The sequence below is a fragment of the Nesoenas mayeri genome (genome assembly GCF_963082525.1).
Source record: "Nesoenas mayeri genome assembly, chromosome: 8".
Classification (NCBI taxonomy): Eukaryota; Metazoa; Chordata; class Aves; order Columbiformes; family Columbidae; genus Nesoenas; species Nesoenas mayeri.
The window spans coordinates 14,681,392-14,697,502 of NC_137554.1; the positions used below are offsets into that span (position 1 = coordinate 14,681,392).

The 16,111-nt window shown below is 36.1% G+C and overlaps 1 protein-coding gene across 3 annotated transcripts in view; it reads right to left on the reverse strand.

Moving 5' to 3' along the window:
• Window positions 1–16,111, reverse strand: part of COL11A1 (collagen type XI alpha 1 chain) — a gene marked incomplete at both ends in the record, with an annotated part of 144,770 nt that overhangs the window by 15,311 nt on the left and 113,348 nt on the right. For all 3 annotated transcript variants that reach the window (XM_080348715.1, XM_080348716.1, XM_080348714.1), the window contains 8 exons: window positions 4,134–4,187; window positions 5,395–5,448; window positions 5,729–5,782; window positions 5,972–6,079; window positions 6,573–6,626; window positions 14,234–14,287; window positions 14,387–14,440; window positions 15,358–15,411. In XM_080348715.1, coding sequence (XP_080204841.1) covers window positions 4,134–4,187; window positions 5,395–5,448; window positions 5,729–5,782; window positions 5,972–6,079; window positions 6,573–6,626; window positions 14,234–14,287; window positions 14,387–14,440; window positions 15,358–15,411 — 486 coding nt within the window. The remainder of the gene's footprint in view (window positions 1–4,133; window positions 4,188–5,394; window positions 5,449–5,728; window positions 5,783–5,971; window positions 6,080–6,572; window positions 6,627–14,233; window positions 14,288–14,386; window positions 14,441–15,357; window positions 15,412–16,111) is intronic.

Below are 16,111 nucleotides of genomic sequence, written 5' to 3' on the forward strand. Positions count from 1 at the left end.
TGCCAGCCAATGAGCAGATTAAAGCAAAAGGAAAGACAAGTGACCATGATCAAATACAAGGTGATTTTCTGAATGATAAAACTTACTTCCTAAGACTCATCTGTTCATTAATATAACAGACAGTTTGTTATGTAGAAATGAAAAAAAAGTTCTAAGGACCAGCAAAAAAGAAAAAAAAAATCACTTCCATTTATTTTCTGCTTTTTGCCTCATAACAACAGACAAAAATAAATACAGTCCCCTAAAAATAAAGCACTAAACCGCATTATTAATTTTACAGGTAAGAACTTTTCTTCCAATCAAGACCTACCTGTAATGCTTTATGAGCTCAGGGCTTTTGACCACAGTTTGACTTAATTGCTATTTTTTATACTAGAATTGAATTTACTCCAAAAATTTTATAGCCTAATATAGTTCACCATCCACTTCTATTGGCACATACCTTCAGTAACTCCACCAGTTTTAATTTAATTCCTGGAAATTTATATTCATTTTATAACTCTTTACATAGATGTATATAAGGACCATGCATTTGCTTCTGAAATTAAGCTTTCTCCAGGGTGGAAATGAACATCTGCAGCATGGTATGAACCTTTTGGCCAACGGAGATGGTTCAGGCTTTCCATCAAATATAATGCAAAATGAATTGAATCACCCACAGTGGACTTTGGTCATTTGTTGCGGGTATCAACAGGTTGTTCTCTTTGGTATTTTCAAGAGCTGCAAGTGGTAAAGGACTTAATTTTATCTTTTCAAAATACAGAGCAGATAAAAAGCCCTGGGCAGTGTGGTGCAATTGCTGACTCTTTTAAAACAGGCAGAATAATTAAAATCGCCACTGTTCCAATAATGATCTCTGGTGATATCTTTGTGTAGGTTGTAATTTGTTGGGTGGATCGCAGTTTGCAGGGATACAAAGAGAAATGATTAGCAGGTACTTAAATAAACTCAAGAACTTCTTAAAAACAGGAGGGTTTTTTTCTTACGTGAATTAATTTACATGCCCATTGTCTTTACTGCTTGAAAATTCCTGGCACTCAAGTTCCCATATGGATTATAGTCTACTCCACCTAAGAAACTGAAAAGGACTATGTGTGATAGCTTGTATTTGAGAAATACGGTTTTTGCATAATCTAGAAATGCAGCTGCAGCATGAATTAGCAGGGCTAAAAACACTGTGATCACTAAATTACAAATCCAATGAATCATGATTGCTAAACAAAGGAGGTGCGTTCATTATCAAACCGTGCCAATGCTGCACTGAGCATAAAGCAGCTAAAGGAACTGCTGTTTCCGACAGGCTGTGATTGCTGCCATGGCACAGATGGTGCTTCCACCGACAAACAATGCTAATTATTATTTATCTTACCTTCCCACACTTGAGTTGTTGGAGTGTCTGGTAAATTTTAACTGACATAAAAGATACCAACAACAATAGTTTTGAATTAATGAATGGCTCTCAACCCTCACCACCATAGCTACCATGGTGATTTTTATGATCATTACATTTAAGTTTGGACATATTGTCTTGATACATTTTATGCAGAACTGAGAAGAAAAAATAACTCACACAGAAACAAAATCATCCTCAATTTTTGTTACGTGAACCAACTGGACATTTATGCCTGCTCTTCCATATTTCATAATTTTATTAGAATAATTTAAACTGTTGATTATAGCTGTCTGTCATGTGACTAAAAATATGATTTCCAACACAAAACCATTGCTACATTTCATCAGTCTGTTCAGATAAGGACCTGGCATATTGTTAGGTGTACTATGTATTTGCAATCAACACAGAAAAAACAGCATAATTTCAAGTGGTCTATGCACCTTGCAGAGGTAGCATGATACTGTAGCCAAAACAGAAAAAAAATCTCTTTCACAGAAACATTTCCTTCTTTTCTAAGTTATTCAACATTGTCCATAAGGGCAACTAACCAAATAAACGTTTTCTTAATTTTTTTTTGGAAGAGAGAGCAATCGTTAGGTCTGAGAAGTAATATATTAATTAGGGTACACATTCTGTGGATGTTCTAATGAACCATTTTTGTTTCATCCATAAATTTAACCTTTTATTTTGATTTAGACTTGAGCTAGATGCTAATGAGCATGCTAGTCAATTTTACCTCCTCAGAGTAGGAAAAGGCTTATTGTTCTGACAGGTACTGCTTGGCCATGAGACCCTTGCTCAGTCTGCAAGGCACTAGTATTTATTGTCAAAGCCTATAGAGCACCACAGTAAAACAGTTTTGGTATTTGCTTATCTCACCAACTAATAGTAATCTTTTTACTGTTATCCATCTGTAACTAGGAAAAATAGTTTACTATTGGTCTTCACTTGATAGTTGAATGTCACTCTAACTATGTATCTGTAGCTGAATTTTCTTAGATAACAATGGGGAAACTGTATTCATGTCCATGTCTTTCCTTAGAATTTGCTTCCCAGGGAAAGCTGGGGGAACCTGTTTGCAACCCGCAATACTAAACACAGATGGCTCAAAACTCTGAAACCTGGTAGTAAGCATAATTTCAGAAGACTTGGCAGGGAAACAGAGTTCAGGTAGTTCCAAAATAGAGGGGAAGAGGGGAATGAAAGTGAATAACAGAATAAGGAAGAAGACTAGACAGCTGAGCATTTCAAGAGAACAAATTTAAAAGTATGAATCCTGAGCACTGCCAGCTTGTTGAGAGACAGAAAAACAAAAAATGGGGTGAAATGTCACTTTCTACTAGTATAGCCAGAGCTGCACCTCCATAGACAGCAGTATTACTACTGATATGGTATGTCCTTCTTAATTCGGATGAAAGGATACTTGATAGGGCTTTTTGTTGAAACTGATTCTACCATACAACTGATGAAAACTAATGAAGAGCATTTTTTGTGTTCATTCTGCCAGCAAAGTATGAAGTTTTCAATCCTTCCCTGTTTCTCTCTGCTATAATGTCAATGCAATACAGACTCTATAAGCTTAAAACATGCAGGTACTCAGGTAATGTAGAATCTGAGTCTACAAAATGTTTTCTTCAGAATTCAGGAATGGGTTTACTTGGCAATATTTAGACATACATTTTCCCTAAATTGGAAACGTGTCAAACCACAGGTGATGTGACATTTTTGTTTCTAAAGTGTTTTTTGTCTAGGTACAATCAATGCAATATATCCCATCTGTTAGGAATGAGCTACTGCCTTTCTGTATAATAAAGTAGGGAGTTCTAATTGGATGTTGAACAAACATACTAATTGCTAATATTCAACCAAGCCATATTTCAGTTCTACTGATAAGATTGCTAATGCCACTATAATCATTTACAGTATTATAAATGTTTTGTAAGTTGGTGGAGCAAAGAGATTATTATGTAAAATAGATAAAACTAATTAGGCTTGTCAGTTCACTCAAGCCTATTAAATAGAGCAATTTAACACATTTTGTTAAATACCTCTCAGCTTACATTTAATGATGCCCCTTCCCTTATTTTTTCAAGTGTAAAAACTGGATCAAACTGCTCTCTGAAGCAGACCTAAATGTTGACGTATTTACTACAGTTCTGCAAGTGTAACATTGTTTACTGCTTTTGATTAGCTATTTGTAAAGCCTGTGAAGCGTCAAAGACTTTAGAAATACTGGAATGGCTTCATAAGTTACAGAAAAGTCTGCTTGTTAATTTTGTATGCAGAGGAGATGACACAGGTTTGCACAAAAGCTCCATTGAAATTATTTTATTTCAGAGGCTAAAGACGCCAAAGCAGACACGTTGTTCCTGCTTCCTGCCAGCAGTCATGTGCCTGAGGATGATGTCTTGTATTACTGTAATAATCACTCCTATTAGCAGACTAATTCAGCAGACACTGAATTCTTAACCTAGCAGTCACTGAATTCATGTGGATTAAAAGAAAAAGTGCATTTCTAGATGAAGAATATATTCTTCTCTATGTATTTTTGTTCTCATGTTCCATGTAACCCATGTTAAAGGGTTTTCTCTGCTATTTTTTCATTTCTCCCATTGCATTACTTAAACGAAACTTCAAACATCATAGGTGAATGTCACAAAATGGAAAGCAAGTAGCTGAAATTCTATAGAACATAATGCTTCAGAAAGAGACATACAAGAGAAAATGAGAAATTACTTACCCTTTTTCCAGGTGGACCAGGTGGGCCAGCTTCACCTGAAGGGCCTGGTGGACCCTGCAGTGGAAAAGGATAGAGTCAGCGGTAACAAATAAAGTAATTATCTCTACTAAATGCAACAACAATGTTACATGTTGACCCCTTTCAATGGGCAGAAAGTAAGTACCATAAATACACAGACAGAAGTATATCTGCTTATTCAACAAATCTTTTGTTAGGGTGGTTTTAACAATTTTTGTTACTGTACAAAGTTCAATTGTTCCTTTTTTTCTCTTCCTGTTTTCAACAAAACATCTCAGACCAGAAAATGGCTGCACAGAAGTACCACACAGCCATAGAGTCAGCCCACTGCCTAACTCCATTAGCAAGTTTCTTGCTTTCTGAGGTGCTGAAGTCATTACTTTTGCTGAAATTGTTCACCAGCATCTGTGAGTTAGCTGCCACATGGGTGGCTTTCTCTTGAAAAGTCTTTTGTGCACTGATAGCCATTTGGCTAGTTCATCTTGGTAAGCTGTGATACTCTCAAATATTTCAGGGCTGCTGAATAGTTTGGTAAGCTTTTCTTCAGGAACACAATACTCTAAAAGTACTTACTGTTAAGTAAGATATACAGATAGTAATTCATGAAGTTTGCAGGTAAAGCCCAGTTTATAACTTACTTCCAATCATTTGTTCAATGTATTAGCATTTTTTATTTTCAACCAGTACTGTATAGGATTGTTCCCTCATAATAAAAAATTCCAGAGCTAGAAATAGCCTTTCCAAAATGGAAACTCTATATTTTTGCAATTAAAAAAATAAATAAATATGAATGATGCTTTAATATGTGAATCCACAGAAATACAAGAAATTTGGCGCTTAATGTGAGTATTGCTCAGATACTTGTTAACTTTCTTAAAATAGAAACATCAAGATCTTGCTTCATTTCATCAGGTCAGCTAATAAAGATTATTTGGCTGCATTCCTTTCTTGTGCTCAGAACTGCCCTGAGTGCTTTTAGTGCTCCTCAGTAGTCAAAAAATCCTTAACACATCATTTGTTTCTACTGCTAAAAGAAATGGAGCTCTTGCTTCTGATTGTTACTATAATACGGGCAGTTCTATCTCTGCAAGGAAATAGATATTTTTCAGTATAATAGGAAAAGCATCTGCTTACAGAATATTTTAAAGAATTTGGATGTACGGAAACCGCTGATTCAGCGAATGATACTTTCTTAGCATATGAGAAAACACAGAGCTGAAATAATATGACAGAAACAACTCACAGGTTGACCAGGATCACCGTCTTCACCCTTCTCTCCACCAACACCATCTTGACCCTACAGAATTCACAAGAAAATTAATCTAAATTAAATAACTTAGTTTTCCATATGAATATATGAGCGCTATTTTTCTACAGAGCATATTCCTAATAGCATTAGTTTTCAAAACTTTTTAAAAGATTTCTAAAACTTTTTTAATCCTTAAGATATATATGGACAGAAAGGCAACAAATCTTACAGGCAAGACCTCATCCCCAGACAAGGAAGAGGCAGGGTTAACTAAAATTCAGTAAAAACCAAGACTTAAAACCTAAAACTGTTTTTTAAATATACTTACAGCTGGACCAGGTTCTCCAGGGGGACCAGGATCTCCAGGAAAACCAACTGGGCCCTAAAAAAAATCAGGAAAAAAATAAAGAATGTGTCATTCATTGACAAGCAGGTAGCAGTCATCACAAATATTTTATGAAGCATATAATGAATTTAGTTCAAATTAAGGAAATTATATACAGTTCTATATGAAGCACAACTTCACCAAGGCTTCACAGTGCTTTGTGTTAAAATTATTAAGCTCACTTACTGGGTTACCCTTAGGCCCATCATCACCGGGAGGTCCTTTAGCACCTGGTGGTCCAGCTGCTCCAGGTGGACCAGCCTCACCTTTTTCTCCCCTTTCACCTTTTGGACCCTGCAGAAAACATATGAACACAAAAACGTCATCTGGAAATTGAACGGCTGAAAATACTGTTACAATGCCAAAACTGTTTTTTCAGACCTGGGCAATGTTACTCCTCAATAAATGCTGGCATGTGAAGGGGAAATTAGGGCCTCAGCCTGGAAAAGCTGTGTATCTCATACCAAGTGCCAACACCTGCACCCAGTTTACATCAATGAACTGTCTTCAGAGAGAGAAACATGCATGTCAAAGTCAATACTTTTGGACATAAAAATAGGTACTCTTTTAGGAAGTCTTCAGCTTTGTCCTCTAGCTGTTAGTAAAATACATGGCTATACACAGAAACAAATTGTATTTTAAAGGTATACGTTCTTCACTGAAAATGTAGAGAGGACATACACAAGTAGGCAAGTAACCTGATTAAATGCTTTCTAAAGTAAGTACTAACAGTTACATTTGTTCACTGCAATAAGGGTTAATAATAAGACAAAACCAAAATACTCACAGATGTTCCCGATTCTCCAGGAGGTCCAGGGTTACCAGCTTCTCCAGGTTCACCCTGTAAATGTGTGAGGATAAGTTGATGAGTAATTAGGGAGAATATTTCTATTAATCTACTTCTGTTTTTACATATTAATTCTTCTCACGTTTATTCATGTGAACATCTCACAAGAACTGTATTTTATTGGGTCTGCCTAAAAAGGGTTGAGTTACATATGGTTTTGCAGAACTAGAATATGAAATTTTGGGGAGAATATATCAAACTAAGCTTTCATGAGCCAGGGAGACTAACCTTCCCTTTGGGCTTTGAAAGATCTTCCCCTTTATTATCCCATATATTGCAAATTTCCTCTTTGTCATCTTTGTTTCTAGTCACAGAAAAGCCAAAGAAGTATATTGACTATATTTTTTTCTCTAGAAGATACATTTTGCCTGGAAGCAAGTTTCCACAAATAAGAGAATACTAATTGGAAATGTATGTCATTGGAATGAAGATATTGCCACAGCTGCTGTTAGAATAAAAAAAAATATGTGAAGAAAAACATAAAGATAAAATAATAGCATAACAGTTAGCAAAAATTTCACACAGGCCACAAAGGTGTACAAAGGCTATGTATTTACTGGTGATGGAAATGGTTTAGTAAATGAATGGCTTTGAGGACGACACCATATGAAGAAAATTTGTGCAAGTCAAAGATTATACACTATAAAGTGAACACTTAAGTTAATTCAGTCTCTTTGAGCTAATACTCAGGTATTCGCCCAAAGACTGTCTTTGCAATTGTTGATTTTAAAGTTTAGCTATGACTGATTATTTTCTAGCTCAGTGGTCTGATAAATAAACCTTTATAGAAAAATACTCTGTTAGTAGAATATTTAGCTATTAGCATTACAGGCACATAAGTTTGTGAAAGGATAACAGAATCTGCTTTGTGGTTGTCATGGAGTGCTGAGATAAGTAGCATGTGTTTTTATTCCAAAGGATTTCTCAATGTAACTGCTAATGGGGGGATTTTTTCCCCACATACATATATATTATTTTTTCAAACCAAATGAACCTTGCCAATAATTATGCCTATAAACAAGATCACTTCAGTGCTGAAAATGTATGTCACCTCATCCCCTCCACTGAACTCAAACGCAGATTTGGAATAAATTTGTTTATCGTTCATATCCTGTATGACCTGAATACCTGTCTTCATTCTAAGACCATTCAATTAATACAATATAAATGCCTGTCATTTCCATGCAGACACTATAAAAGTATAAATCTTAAAATATAAATTTTAACCAAACCTTATGGTGTGAATACTGAACGTTTTTTCATAGAAGCTAATGGCAGCATGATGACCTCACCTGGAATTTGGCCCAATGTCAATATTATGTTAGATGAATAGAAGAAGATCAGAATAGCCAACTGAATTCCAGAATAGGATAATTAACAGATAACCACAGTTTTAGGAACAATATTACAATGTCCTTTAGAAAGGGCACTTTTAAAGGGTGAATTTGCTTTAGAAACTGTGGTATGTTTTACTAGACATACTAGACATACTTAGATTTAGAGTAGTCTTAAAAATTAATGATCCTTTTTAGTACTTAATTTGCTTCTGTGATACAGAAAAATCTAATGGATACTTCAGGTCAGTAAGCATTAAATATGTTTTCTAGGAAAACTCATGATCTTAATTTCCTTATCCTCTGCATGGGGTTTACTGAATCTGCAGCATCATTAGTATTGTTTCTTTTTTTTGTCCAAGCCTACTATCAATCAGCTTAGATTTATGTAGGAACAGAGAATGAGGTCTGGAATTAGCGAACAAATTGATGTTATTGAAGTCAGTAGACGTATCTAACAGAGTGTACAATACAGACCCCTTCAACAGGTGTCCCCATTGCAGTACTAACTACATTAGCTGCACCAAGTCTTGCCTGACAAGCACTTACGCCAGTATTAATCCCATTCATAACATCTCAGAGAGTAAGTTCTTTTTCTGCCTTTCTGCCAAATGATGTTGTAATTTATGATTATTCACATTTGATTTGTAATACACTGTTTACCCTTCCCGTGACAAATACATCTTCACTTTATGGTATCATGCAACAAGAGAAAACATGGGCTTTCTCTGACACAATGGCCTATACTTGGGGACAGCAGGGGAGCCCTGTGCTCCTGGGATCTCCGGGCTCTATGCTGTAGCAGACATGGTGAAACTGGCAGGTGCAGGCAGCATATATGAGCCCTGTGCATAGTGACTCCCCAATAAGCAGCGGTGTGGAAGACAGCAAAATGGAAAGGGCTAGAAAATGTCAAGATGTTCCCCTTAAAGGGCATCTGTGAAAGATGAGACCAGTTAAAGTTTCACTTCACATTTATACTTCTAAATCATTGCTCTTTTAAAAAATGTGACTTTCCTGTATGCAGTCCTTGTTTTTTCTGACACTGATTTTTATATTCCAAATATTAGGTACTACGTTTTAGACAGCTGTTAAGGGAGTTAAACAATGTTTTGATACAGAAGATTGTAGCTGATATATATTTACAGAGTTTATATTTATAGCTACTGAAAACTGTGCAACCTGTAAGTTATTGTTTGCCCTTGTCTTTCTTTGCTTTTTTAGTAAGAGAGATATTGATTCAGGATCTGACGCACCTTCTCCATGGGAAATAGATCATATTCTTTTGGTTAATAGATTTTATCATCTAATAATAGATCTATTCCACCTCGGGAATTTTTTCCTCTTTTGTTACCAGGTTAGCATGGTCTTTCTTAGGCAAAGACTCCAACAGAATTTCAAGAAGTAAAGAGAGACATTATAAACTATGAATCATGTCATTTCACAGACATGTTTAATTCTGAAAACCTCCTTGGATTAAGCAAGCAGAATGATTTCTATCAGGCTAAGGACACTAGTTTAAAAGTCTTGGTTTTCTTACTATTATTTTCTTATTATGACCAGTTTCTGAGAACTGTCCATATAAAGCACAGAGACAGAGAGCTAGTCGATGGAAGGCTGCCACCTTTCAGTTATATTCTGGGACATGGTTATTTATTTTGTAAGAATGAGGGGCAACTTTGCATCTGACTGGGTTGTGAAAAGGATTCAGTTGCTCCTTTTTACCGTGCTCACAAAAGAGACAAAGAGAAAAATTGTTCCACATAGATACGCATATGTGACTGTGTTATATGTAGTATGGACTAACTGAGAAATTCTAAAGCTGTGCTATATTTTTTGGGGAGGGCTTATGTTTACAAGCATGTTGGAGAGATGGAGAAAGATGACAAGAGATCACAGTCAGTGAGTCACGTTAAGTTATTAGAAGTTATTTTTAGAACAGACATTCAGATAGCATAAACTGTCATAAGCATACCTTGATTAAGTACCTTAGCAGCTGCCTGCACACAGGTGTGTGGAAAAAAATGACACGCACACAACAAGATGTCTGTGTAATTTTATCGGACGTATTTTTTAAATTTAGCCCCAGAATACTCAATCAATTTTGTCCTCTCACTTCCATCTGCAGTATAAATCAATGACTCAATGAACATGTAAACTATTGATTTCACTTGTCTACTGTGTTGGACTCCTTATTAGTGTACTATTTAAAAAATTATTTTAGAGTTATATAATGGGAATGAGCATAAACCCAGATGAGTGTAATGGTTTTCTAACATCAAACTTTTTCGTACACTAAACCAGATCTAAACTCCAAGAGGCTACCTAACCTACCAATGCTTAGGTTCTGCAGACATTCATTTTGCATTACTCTGACTCTGCCAGTTTAACACATACTGTGGAAGGGAGGAAGAGTGGAAGAAGGGCACAGTACTCAGTGCAGTTATCACAGACAACCCTAAAATAGAAAGGCAAATTTATTTTATTGGTCTTTGTGGAAGAAAAGTGTGAGTTTAATGTTACTTGTTCTGTTTCCTCTCTGTGGTTTAAATTCTTAGATGTTATTAAACATCTAAGGCCCAGTTTTGAGAAGTCATGAGAAACTTACTGGGTATTTATAATATCTGCCTTTTATATCAAATGAGAGATAAGCATGTGTTGATACATTTTGGTTTTCTGCTTTTTCTTAATTATAAACACAAGAAAGAGAAATATCTCTAGGTAGAAGCTGGATTTAAGTGGTTCTAGTTGAGTGTCTCAAGATGTCTAGACCAGGCATTAATAATGCAAGGCTACATGCACATTTGTAGTGCAGATGTCTTTGAACATTTAGGCCTTTGTGTGTACAGCAGAGGAAACAACAAGCTAGTTAAAAATACTGGCACTAATTGTGACAAAAAAATGTTTATAAATTGCCAGAAGGGGGCTTTGAAACCCCCATATTAATGACAAAATATCTCCTAGTCTAACCATTCAAATATGACAGTGAGCAAATCTGTTTCACTCCCCAACAGTGACAGGGAAGATGCCAGAATGTTTTTCCACTATAATTCGCACTGCACTGCATTACCTGTAGCATGATATGTCTTTCCTGAAAGGGATGCAGAGGCCAATGCATGCTGACATAACAAGAAAAACAGTGGGAAAAAATATATGGGAAGGGAAAAAGAAAAGGCATGTTTTGTTTTGTCTTCCCATTGCAGAAACTCCTCCTGACAAAACAACTCATTATGATTTCTAAGCTTGCAGAACTCATTTAATGGAACTGAAATTAAAAAAGAAGGCATGCTAACTAGGAAAAAACCTGGCATGTACTAAAACTTGAAGAGGAGGAAAATAATTAGAAGAAATAAAAACTTCCAAAATAATATACTTGGAGGCTCCTCTCTGTGAATGCAGACAATGTGGGAAGCAACAGGAAATAAAAATGACAACCAGCGATAAACAGTTTGATTTTCATGTTCTTGAATTAAATTTGGTGGGCTGATTGTCACAAATAGGGATTCTAAATCACTTGGAGGAGTCACAGGGAGGAAAAAAGGAATAAGGAGTTCACTGTAAGTAAATGTTTTTACAAAAATGAATGCAATATAATCTGATCATGGAACAGGATTAAGGAGGTGACTGAAACCAATGACAAAATTCCTATTGACTTCCATGGGCCACAATGTTAGCAAAGGAGGTGCTGGGTGTTTGTTTTGTGGTTTGTTATTGTTTGGTTTTTTTGTTTGTTTTGTTTTGTTTTAGCAGTGAATGTAATGGGTGCTACCCTGGATGTAGTATTCTCATAATCAAGATTTTACTCAGTATCCTAGTAGTTGCAGGAAAAAATTTTCTTCTCACTGTGTCTTTTTTTTTTTTTCTTTTTCTGTATTGCACTGACATACAGACTTTCTTTTTCCAATTACTTTTTTTGCCATCTCTACCACCTCTTACACCCAGACACATTTTTGGCACTCTTCCCAGAGAGAAAAACAAATCCTGCAGCTCTTCATGATGTCAAGCCCTCTCTTGAGATAGGCTGGAGGAACAATGTCACAATCTTGGGAGATTAGAGGGAATATCCCTGTTAATAATGAAATCAAGCAGGAGGGCATCATGGGTTTTTTTAATGTCTTATGCAATTTTGGGTAAAAAAGAGCGAAGACATGAGAATGCCACTGCTGCCAAGGGGTGAGTTGATGCACAGAGCCACATCCTGAGACACAGGGAATGCGATGAAACACCGTCAGCTCAAGACATGACAGTGCTACCATGAAAAATCTACAGTATAAAGTTAATACTTTCATCTGCTTGGGCTAAGTACCCTTTGATCTCAAAAGACAAAGTAGGATATTTTTCCATCAAGCCATATATTGTATTACATTATTCTATTACTCTCTTCACCACATCCCAGAGCACTGGCAATTTTTTTGAAACATCTGAAGATTCTATTAGAAGAATAGTTTGATCATACTGATAAGAAGTTGGTGATTCCATTGGACATGGCCCTAATATAAGTGAAGGGTTATTTAAAGGAAAGACATTTTAGTGAAAAAAACAACCAAATTTTTATGGTAGATGTCAACAATATTGAAGAGCATCATAAGAAAGATCTTTTGTTATCACAGGAGAACAAGGAGCTTGTGAGATAATGTAGGGTGATCTGCAGATTTTTACAATTTTTAAATAATTATTATTAGTCATACAAATAATCCTGGGAAAATGGCAACTTCATTATCTTGTGAAAAGGAAGAATACCTATAAGGTCTGTGAAGCAGAGTGACGTTCTTTTGGACAGTGGCCAAGAAGAGGACCATGACAAATATAAGTGATTTTAACTGACCTAGTACTTGAGTCATTATTTGTAAATTCATAGATCTGATGGATTTTTACCTAAAGGTACAATACTGGTACATTGTCTCAAAGAGACTACGTGGACAAAGGAAAGGGAATAGAAGTTAAAACTTCTGAAGTGCTGAAGTTCAGTAATGGTGTATGAGGAAGATGAGGGAAGAGGTACCTGTCCATTTCATTATCTGATGGGACAGGAAGAAAAGGGGAAAACTCGCTTCATATTCTGAAAAGTTATCAATATGGTGAACTTTCTGAAAAACTACCAGTCCTAACATTCCTAGGGATGTCTGTTCTAGGATTCATTGACATCAGTGTTTCATTGAGTATATATGATATTTTGTAGCAAATATTTAAATACTCAAGGAGCAATCTACTTAGTTTCTCAGAATGTATTTCTCTGTAATGTGTTTCTCTGCAATGTATTTCTATTCTGTTTCCTTCACCTTATGCTCCTTTCAAAATCTTCTTTCCAAATCCAAAGTTAAAGAAAAGATTCATATTAAATCGGTAACTTCACAGCAAAATGCTTTTATGCTTACATGCAAGATAAGGCTGAGGTCATCTAACTTAGTAAAATGAACGAAAATAGGAATTTCAAGAGACTCTCTTTTGAATTTTGTGTTTGGTCAACATTTAATAGTAGTTTATACTGCTGATTCAAATGAATCACATGCAAGAATCCATTATGTCTATTGCATACAATATCTTTCCTTTAAGTAAAAGGAAGATATATCTGACATGTTCTTTGGGTAAGATATGAAATTAAAACAAAACCCCACACCCCATATAGTGGTAGGAAATTTTCTGAACAGAGAACTGAAAATAGCAATGAAAATAAATTTAATGAGTGAATGTCATACAGCATCAATCTTAAATCAGGTTTTCAACTACCACAAAACATCCTCAGACCTTTTACTTTATTTGAACTGTATCTATCTGTATAAGGCACAGATACGTATTGATGCTTCAGGTCTGCTTCACCTCACAGATATATTTACCACTGATACATTAGATAATAGCTTATATTCTTTATGTTCCAGTTAGAAGGCTATATGATATTCTAACCTACACCACTATAAAATGAAAACCACTTGAAGCCAGTAATGTTACTGCAGGCATCAAACTATTTAGTTAAGGAAACAACCATAAACTTAATTTAATCCTTCACCTGAGAATGACCTTTTCTGCTCCAAAACTCTTTCCTCTCATTGTTAAATATTGTTGTGATGTAAAACATGAAATAAAAAGACCAGTTGTGGTAAGTCAGCCATTAGAAGTATAGCTATTGTATCACTATTAACAAAGACTAGGTCAATGATGGATATTTGGGAATTGCAATATATCTGTATCACTCTGAAGAAGAATCAAAAAGTATATTTATATTTCTGTTCCAATGTTTTCTCTTTCTAGGACATTATAATCACTGCTTACCTTTTCACCAACACCTCCAACTGAGCCAATTGAGCCTGGGGGACCTTGAGGACCCTACAACGATAAAAATGTTAGTTATCCCAGATATAATTATCCCAAATGTAGTGGTTATTACTGAATTACTGAGAGAAACAAAAAAATGTTAGTTCTTACATCAGCTCCATTAGGACCCTGGGGACCTCTTGGACCTGGAGGGCCAGGTGGACCCTGCATCAAGGAAACAATTTGAAATAGTTACAATGATAAAGAATAAATCCACTGGGGATTATCTGGCAATTGAAAAATAATATGCTCAATCTATAGACGAGTTTTCATTTTCACAGTGCTACAGAAACAGCAGGGCCAGATTGATGCCCAATTGCATGAGTTCACAAGGGGATCCAGGCTACGTTACACAGTACCTGAGCTGGAAATGATCTCATGCTTAGGACTCCTGAGGGTTGGTTTCCTGCATTGTACTTTCCCTGCAGGTTACCTGCAAACCCATTCCACTGCGCAAATACCCTGGCATGGCTTATATGTCTGGTAAGAGCTATGTGACAGTACTGCACCATGGTGCCTACAGATGGGCAATAATAAAGCATCCGGGCTTGCCGTAGGGTGCTGGAGGCAAATGGATACTGAAGATAGCTTGCATTTGAGTCAGGACCAGCCCAGAGGCATTCTGTCAACAGCATAAACAGTTGGAAAACGTAGTCTTCAGACCACCCAGAGAAACAGAGCAAACACAGCCAAATACTGTTTACCATCTTCTGGCCTGCAACTACCTAAAGCTAAGGTGCAATGCCTTGAATACCAGAAAAGCACCTCCAAACTCTCTGATGCAGTGGTCTCTCCTTTTTTTCTTTCTTTCTTGAACCTGCTTGTCGCTCTCCTGTCTCAGACACACATAGCATCTGCTTTGCTACCTACTCTTTGCTCAAGTGACATAAATCTTGATATTAAAGATGAGGAGGATAGATGTGAGAATACAAAGTAAATCCCAGAGTTTATGTTACACAAAATATGTCATACTCAGGCACCAAATTCATGAGTAGCTTATCAAATTGTAAGCTACAGAGAAAGGATAATAATTCACAATATATTTATAGCTTCCAGAGTGATCAGTGGGGAAGAAGTCTTACCATTGGGCCCACATCACCATTTTCACCCTTTTCACCTGGTGGGCCAGGCAGACCCTAAAACACATGGAAGAGAAAAGAAAAGAAAACTATTAGTAGGGTACCTGGAATGATAAGTTATAAATCAATATGAAACAATATAAATTTGATCTACATGTGAAACTTGGGAACTTGGGGTGGGGAGCAAGCAAGAAAACGAAACCTATTTGCATTAAAACAAAAAAAAAAAAAAAATGAAAGGAGTTTTTTATATTATAGCAAATGTATAAGTAGTCCTAGGATGCTTAAACCAGGTGAGGCAGAAAATTTTGAAAAAAAAAAAAAAAAAGACACAGAAATGCTAGGGTGAGTGACTTTTAAAACACTGCCGTTATTATCCAGATCCCAGGTGGGCATCTGTATAATTTCATTTATGCTATGATACATATATATGTAAAGAAAACATGATCAGTGCAGCACAATGAAGTGGTATGCAAAGATGTCTAAGCTACCTGAGTACTGGAAGCTGTATAACTGCTTTAATAAGTTGTCCAGCGTAGGTAATAAATCCTGCTGAGAGGCATTGCATTGGGTTATACAAACATATCCTTAGAAGCAAAGTGTCCAAATTTGAATAGTTACAAACACCAAGAGAAGGAAACTGCAGGTGATGCAAATACTGACATCTGGTATCAAGTCATCATGGCTAGAAGCACTAGCACCACTAAGCTGGGCATTCCTAAATGTAGGATCAAGCCTTGGCTTCTATAAAAAGCAG